The sequence below is a fragment of the Lycium ferocissimum genome, chromosome 10 (genome assembly GCF_029784015.1).
Source record: "Lycium ferocissimum isolate CSIRO_LF1 chromosome 10, AGI_CSIRO_Lferr_CH_V1, whole genome shotgun sequence".
In the NCBI taxonomy this organism is placed as follows: domain Eukaryota; kingdom Viridiplantae; phylum Streptophyta; class Magnoliopsida; order Solanales; family Solanaceae; genus Lycium; species Lycium ferocissimum.
The window spans coordinates 17969282-17977341 of record NC_081351.1 but is presented as its reverse complement, the minus strand read 5'-3'; the positions used below and the strand labels follow the sequence as shown (position 1 = coordinate 17977341).

The 8060-nt window shown below is 36.5% G+C and overlaps 1 protein-coding gene across 9 annotated transcripts; it reads right to left on the bottom strand.

The window, feature by feature from the left end:
* Window positions 1-2491: 2491 nt before the first annotated feature.
* Window positions 2492-7933, bottom strand: LOC132032642 (protein PTST homolog 2, chloroplastic-like). Of its 9 annotated transcripts, none has more exons than XM_059422298.1 (8): window positions 7205-7933; window positions 6112-6275; window positions 5706-5858; window positions 5421-5638; window positions 4326-4471; window positions 4091-4238; window positions 2800-2868; window positions 2492-2715 (listed from the first exon to the last, which is right to left on the bottom strand). In XM_059422298.1, exons 1-8 carry the CDS (start codon window positions 7726-7728, stop codon window positions 2620-2622), a joined length of 1518 nt encoding a protein of 505 aa, XP_059278281.1. In that variant the 5' UTR covers window positions 7729-7933; the 3' UTR covers window positions 2492-2619. The 9 variants fall into 9 exon arrangements, 6 of the variants coding, with proteins under 6 accessions (XP_059278281.1, XP_059278280.1, XP_059278282.1 ...); XR_009408559.1 differs by having other exon boundaries at window positions 2636-2715; window positions 2800-2893; XM_059422297.1 differs by having other exon boundaries at window positions 2492-2868.
* Between the last annotated feature and the right edge of the window lie 127 nt (window positions 7934-8060).

Sequence of the window (8060 nt, the reverse complement as noted above, 5' to 3'; positions counted from 1 at the left end):
CGCTTGTTTTAGTAGCGAGTTGTTGGCATTTGTCTTGGATTCACTAATGATTAGAGTTTTTATTCTCCGGTTGCAACAACATACCCAGTGTAATTTCACAAATGGGATCTAGGAAAGGTAGAGTGTTATGAAGACCTTAACCCTACCTCGTGAGGTGGACAAGCTGTTTCCAATAGACCCTCGGCTCAAGAGAATTTTATTCTCTAGTTAATGGTTGCAAATTTGCAATTGTTACAGTCGCCTTTTTTTTTTTTTTTTTTTTTCTCCCAAGAGAAAATGACATTTTACTTCTGGCCACCATCTCACCAGTATTGTTACCTTCCATGAAATGTGATGGACCATTAAATTGTTAAAAAATTGAACAGGTTACGATACGACATATGATTTCCCATATAACACATAACCTAAATTTGTTTCACTCTCTAAGATGCACACTACCATCTTAAGTCGGGCAATTCACAGAATTGCCCTTTTTTTGGGGTGGTCTTTAAATTTTGCCCCTGATATTTATAATCTTTAAATTTTGCCCTTCGGTTAAAACTCATGGGTTTCAGGTTCGAACTTCCACTCAGTCAAAAATTTTAAAAAAAATTCGCAAGGCAGAATTTGAATTTTGCTATGCCCCCACCGGCAGAATTTTAGTTATGTTTAACCAAAAGTCTGCCGATGGGGGCAGACTTTGCCTTGAGGCATATATTTTTTTACTTTTCAAGGTAAACTTTTAGTTATGCCTTAACTAAAAGTGTGCCCCATAAGACATAACTAAAAACGTGTACTTTCATAAGGCGGAACTTTTTAAGGAATAACTAAAGTTATGGCGGACGTATAACTATAAGTTCGCCTTATAAGACAAAGTTTATGCGTAAGGAAAAGTTCGCCTTAGGGCATCTTTTAGTTATGCGCCTTAACTAAAAGTCTGTACGTAAGCATAACTAAAAGTATGCCCATAGGCGGAACTTTTTCTTAAGGCATAACTAAAAGTTTACCTTATAAGGCAAAGTCATGTCTTAGGAAAAGTTATATCTTATGGGGCATACTTTTAGTTATGCCCACTAAAAGTCTACCCCATAAGGCATAACGGGAAAAGAGTTTTAGTTAAGGCTTAATTAAAATCTGCCTTATAAGTATACGGACCTGAAGATACAATGTTGTTAAGGAATAACCAAAGTTATGCCGGACCCGACGTACTTATGCCAAGTCTGCCCATAAGGCATGAGTATGCTGGGTCTGGCATACACGCGACCCAAACCTTGCCTTGCAATTTTTTTTTTTTAATTTATGTTTGAGCGGGAGTTCGAACGTAACCTCATGACTTATGCGCGAAGCTCAGGATTGCAACGCGAAGGGCAAAATTTAAAGACTACCCCTAAAGAAGGGCAATCCGCGCAAAAAACTGTCTTAAGTCTCCATACAATTTCTTCAAACCAACCTTGGCAATCAGACAACTTTCACCTTTGTGGGCCTGCTCATATTGCTGATTACACACCCGATAAATGATCAGAACTGCACAGGCGGACAACCAACGTAAAACTAGTCATTTTCATAACGAATTTTCAAATTACATATATGGAGTAACATGGTTAGTGAAGATTCATTTACCCACCCTCAACTGGCTCGCAACGCAATGACGACATTATTGTTGCTGTTGTAACCTTGTAAATTAGATCCACAATATTTTTAACATATTAAAACCCAGCAAAAGCAAGAGATTAAGCCTAGTAAATCCAACTTAATAGTTCCATCCGTTGTTTTTTATATGAGGGAAGATCCATAAGGTAAGTCAAAGTTAATACTACATAATCAGAGTAGTTAGGGAAGTTTTTGAAGATGTGGGTATATAAATAGCACAAGGCTCTTGTGGAGGAAACCATATGATCAAGAATCTGATTCTTCTTCTCCGTCTTCTTTTTTTTTTTTTTAATTGAGTTTAACTAATATTTACAGATAATATAAATGACCTTTTTTTTAATGGAGTAAGAAAGTTTCATTAATAGGCATCAAGAAGATGCAAAAGTACATAATAAGGATTGAGCTCCATTACAAAAGAAATCTAAGCTAGTGATAAGGAGCTTATAAATCCACACAAGTATCTGCATTGGTTAGAGGGGTAAGGAAATTCCAGCTAAACAGATTAACTGAACACTACTTCAGAGAAGAGATTGTAGTTGATATGCCATCAAAGCATCTGCTGTTCCTTTTTGTCCATAAACACCAAAAGGTGACTGCTGGGACCATTCTCGATTTTTCTGATGATTTTATCAACTCTCCAACAACAACAACAACATACCCAGTGAAATCCCACAATGTGGGGTCTGGGGAGGGTAAAGTGTATGCAGACCTTACCCGTATCTCGGAGATAGGGAGGCTGATTTTATCAACTCTCCAAAATACGAAATTTCACAGGCTTGCTTCACTGACTGAGGCATGATACATTTCAATCCAAAAGCAGTGAGGAAGAGGGCCATGCCTAACCCAATACAACCTATGCAGAAATTGTCAAGACGCAATGACCATCACTGCTTGGTAAAACTTCCAAGAGAGCGAAATAACATCAGTCCTTTAACAAGATAGGATCAATTGGTCTGTCACATTTCGAAGTAACTTATCAGGGACATGCTCTTATGTAATAATGAGAAGATTGTTTTCATGCCGGTTGTTGTGAACAGTGGGCCTCAAAGGATCAATCTTCCATATGCCATCAACAATGAACTTGATCTGCACGAAAAGAAATGCGAGGCTCGATATACGACAGGATAACACAGTAATGATCTCAAATTCATTGTAATCAATAAAACCCACCTCATATCTGCCTGGATACAACTTTAGGCTTACAGCAAAAACACCCGTGTGCAATTTTTCCATCTTTCTCTGCATTTCAATGCATCGTATCATGCTGCTAGTCAAGGACAAGAAGCCCCTTGAAATCAACATCACAACGGTCGTACAAGGACTTTTAGGGGAAGGGGAAATAGAGATGTATAGTTTTCATTATTAAGACACCGCCATCATTCTTCAAGACATTTGATGCTTTAGGAACAACCTTCGCAAGATCTACTTGACGGTGCAGAACTCTTTAACTCGTATTCAAAATATTATTATCTAGTTCCTCTCCTAACTTGCCAAGCGACTTTCTGGAAAACAAGATTAAAACACTTTGTATGCCATCTTCTAAAGTTCCCCAGCAAGGACTTGGCTTATGAAGTCTCCATTTCACTGATACTTTGTATCTGATTTGGACTAGTAAGTTGAAAAAATCCTGATTTTTGCTACTCCCTCGTTTCATTTGTCTTGGTTTGACTGGAACGAAATTTATGAATGTAAATAAGACTTTTGATTCTTGTGATCTTAAACTAAAGGTCTCTATGACATACCAAAAGTACCCAGTAAATCTTGTCTTAAATATACTATGTCATTCCTGGAATATCATTAAAGGTGAAATGGGAATATTGGAATAAAAACTTACTAACTACAAGAAGGTGGTATTCTATCTGAAACAGACTAAAAAGGAACGTAAGACACATAAATTGAAATGAACGATTATATTCAAGTTCTAAATACTGTGTGGTTTCTTAATAAAATATGAAAAGGAAGCAAATAACAGGAGTATAAATGATCAGATACTATTGTGATTATATCCATAGCTCTTCTTCCAAACCCTGCCTGGAACCCACCACACACAAACGAAAAGAGGAAAGAGAAGATTGTGAAGGAAAATAGGCAATAAGTCATGCAATCTGCTCGAGTCGAGTCTCAACAAAGCATATTGCACTGATAATTTAATTGGGTTTAACCCCTAAAACTCAGAAGAGAATCTTTTGACTTTCCTGCTCTAGCCAAACATGACTAAGTTGTGAACTTCTCTCATATTGTCCACAAGAAAAGCTAGATGCTGACACTATAGGTGACACCTCTACACTAAACCATGCAGAAGATGATGTCCTTACTGTAATCATTGGCATCATTTTCATCCTAAAACAAAAATAAGATTAAGTTGATCTGGACAATCGCATTAGACGAAATTATGCTTGATGTTTTGACAGTAAAGCGTTGTCTCCTATTTCCTATTATTGATGTGGAAGCAAGATAAAACCTGAGTTGTCCATCCATCAAATGAACCCGCCAGAAGAACCTCTGAGGCTGAGTTAGTCCAAACAATCCGAGCAGTACGAAGAAGCTGCAAAGCTTTACTAGCACTATCAATCCTCTTCTGCTTCTCGTCTAACATCTTCTGCGCATCACTGAAAATGTATGGTAGGAAAACTCAGTTTTGGTTAGGATAGATGGTCTAAAGTATGTATCTTAGAATGAATGAGACATGACCAGACATTATTGCAAGTAACATTTTCCCCTCGAGCACAGCCAGCTGAGCACGTATCAACCTCAATCTCTCCCGGGCACTCATGATTTCATTCTCCTGAAACTCGCATGCATCAGAAAGCCTTTGCAAATCACTTGGAGAGCTTCCAAAAACCTAAAGAAGACAGCGTGAAGTTACTTAACAGTACTAGTACTATCCCATTAAACAATAAATTGTTAACAGAACTTCGTTTCCAATGAAGATATCTGTACAAAAAATTGAAGCATTTTCTCTTTTAGACAGAAGCATTGAAGAAAATATTTTGCAAATAATTCCCTTTAGCTCATGTTATTTTCTCTTTTCTTCTTTTTTTTCTGCATTTTGTTATTAATTATTACCACATTAAAGGCTTAAATTGTCAGAGAGTGACACTTTTATTTACTTACTTTATTTCTCAACACAAATTTTCACGTCTGGACCTAATTCTTTTTCTTGAATACTTTTTGTGAATTGTTGGAGGTGAGACTTGAGTCCAGGACCACTACCTACTCTGATACGTCTGGACCTAATTCTTTTTCTTGAATACTTTTTGTGAATTGTTGGAGGTGAGACTTGAGTCCAGGACCACTACCTGCTCTGATACCATGTTAAAAGATTGTAAACCCACATCTAAAACTTAAGCTATTTATTGAGAGGGAAAACTTTATTTAATTATGTCTTAACAGTTTCATTTTCAGCTTATCTATGGGAAAGGATGTGAAGTCAAAGAAAGTAATTTTAGCCATTGAGTCTAAATTGCAAAGAATTTTTTTGGGTAGGTTGATGTCAGCAAAAATTGTTTGGAAATATGATATAAAAGTTCAGTGTGACATGAGATTATGCATGTTTACAACCAAATCATGATTAAAAAAATATATATTATCGACACAGAACACTAACTGCACACATTCGCTGTTGAACATATATTCAACTATTCAAGTATTCAACAAAATAAAGTTGGTGGAATAACTGCATCACCTAGGGCAACACAGCAAGCTGATCAATTATTCTACATAAGAAGAATAAAAATATATGATGCTAGGGAACTTGTCATTAGTAACTTTGAGAAACAATAATAAACTACCTCCTTCGAACTTAACTCCTCGCTCTTGGATTTCAATGAGCGGAGTGTCAAGGATAGCTCAAGCTCTAAATGTTGAAGCCGAGTGCTTATCTCATTGTGGTTGTCATTTTTCAGTCTTTGTAAAGCTTTGCTTCTCTTCTCTGTGATATTAACTACATCATCTCCCAAAGTTTCGGTTGTACCTTCAATCCAACTTTTACCCAGGGCAACCTCACCGGCTGTTCATAGCAGTAGTGAAGCGAGGTTACAATCTATACACATAATTAGACACAAGAAAGAGAATACCTTCAAAATCTATATCCTGAGGGCCTGCGCGTTGTATGCTCCATTTTCTCCACATGGCTGGTGAAACGCTATGGTTAAGCTCCCCATCACTTTGAATACCTTTCATGGGCCTACCTTTACTGAGGCTACCATTTTTTCCTAGGTCAGTCCTGTCTTTTACAATGTAACAGAAATGACATCTCATGATAAGAATTTAACTGTTTTATAAACAAAATACTCAGGTATAAATACTTCCAGTTCAAAAAATTTAGGAAAATAGTTTCAGATTCAAAGAAATTTTAAAGATATCTAAGACATAGAACATAGAGGCTATAATGATTAAACAGCAATTCAATGCGGTAACTAATAGATTTTTCAACCATTTTGTTGATAACATGTCATCCTGCTTTCTGATTAAAATTTTTACCTGCATCAGTGGTTCCAAAGCTTCTATCATATATGTTGTCCCTACTTAAAGTATGAGAAATATGTCCATGTTTTCCCAGATCAATACCGAGAGATGAGTTTCTCTCTTTTTCTAGTCGACTCAATATCCCTTCAATCCCGCTATCTTCCTCTGCTACAGTTTCTCTGTTGGGATGGGAGAGGAAAGAAGAAAAGAAGATACCAAATGAATATTTTTCACACAAGTCAATAGAATGTGCAATAAACAGCTAGGAGATACATAGTGCATATAATCATTTCGAAATATGGTTACTTGTTTCTTATTTCATTTTTGGTCATCCTGAGTTTTTTCTTATAACACTCTTGTTACTAGTAGTACGGAGCTACCAAGTTAGACTTCACTTCACTCTCTAATCCCATCTGCTTCATTCTTCAATTGAGTATTTGAGTTGGCTAATTTTAACTATAAGCTACATCATTTACTAATTCGCTGGTTATCCCGCTTAAACAGCCAACGGTCTGGAGCTAGGTGGTATAATGAAAGAAAGAAACAAACGATGTTTTTTTAATGATCGAGAAATCCGTACGGGGCCAATCCTTAAGACCTACTGAACATTCCAAACTTGGGATAATGAGCCCGCCCCTCTAACCTTCTCCATTTAAATAACAGGCTTAATTATGTTATCATTGTCAAAAAAAATAAAAAAAAAATAACAGCCTTAATTCGCATGGCTCAGGGCTCGAACCTGTAACCGAAGTTACGAGTCACCCAACCTTTGCCACTTGAACTAAGCCTTTGGGTGGAAGGGAAGCTTTTATTTTTGTTTACATGTGGAAGGCAGATGCCAAAGCCAGAGCCTAATGACAAATTGAATCAAGCAAAGAATATTGTATCTCCTATAACATTTTAGTAAAAATTGCAAAATGGCATAACAAGCACAATCCCATATCAACAAGATCAAACATAACATAAAAGTTAAGCATCCTATATCCAGCGTCTACTGCCCAACTAATCCAGATTCACGTAAGAAAGGTCCATATAGCATCTACTAACCAAAATCCAACCAATAACAAGATAACTAAAAGAAAGCACATCTCGGTGTAAGGAACCTCACATCGATCTACCAGACGACGAGGCAGGCAAATGAGCTTCATTCCCATGTAATAAATCACTGTCTTGACAACTCTCCACTCTTCTATGAAACTCCTCAATGTCAAAATCCATTTCCACAGTCTCAACTTCATTAGCATTCACATTTTTATCATCATCCTCAATTTCCCAACCGAACGAAAACCACCCTCCTCTCTTTTTTATAGCTTCAATCAAATCAACTCTTCCAGCTTTTTCCAATTCTTTCCTTGTTGGAAAAGCATTTGGATTCTCAGATAACTTCATGAAAGCCAAAATCTCCTCTTCCAGCTCCATATCCCCTTTCTTGCACCAACAATATACACTATCCTCAGTTCTTTCCTTCCTAAGCTTATTAAAAAACTGAAAAGAACACATATTTTTTCCCAATACAAGGTTAAAAATCACAGCTTTTCTTCTGCAATGAAATCTTTTTGGTGAAAAACTCAAAAGGGTGTTGAAAACAGGAGGTTTCAAGAAATTGGTACGTGTAAAAATGAGTGAAACCATCGTTCAGGCATTTCTTCAAACACTTGGAATGCAACCTGAAGAAATAATTCTACTGGTATGTGGGAAATGCAATTAATGAGATTCTGACAATTGATTTCTCTGGGATTAATTAATGAATAGTTTTATAGGTTCTATGATATTAAACTGTATAGGAATAGAATGAGTATGAATATAATAAAGTGATTCCCACACTTTTCCAGGCTTTTGTTTTCAAGATTTGGTTTTGTCCATAAGGCAGTGTTTGGAGAAGAAGACTTGAAAATACTTGTTTCAGATTCTTATATCCTGTATAACCTTACTATTTTTTGGTGCCATCCTAATTGTTTGGTCTT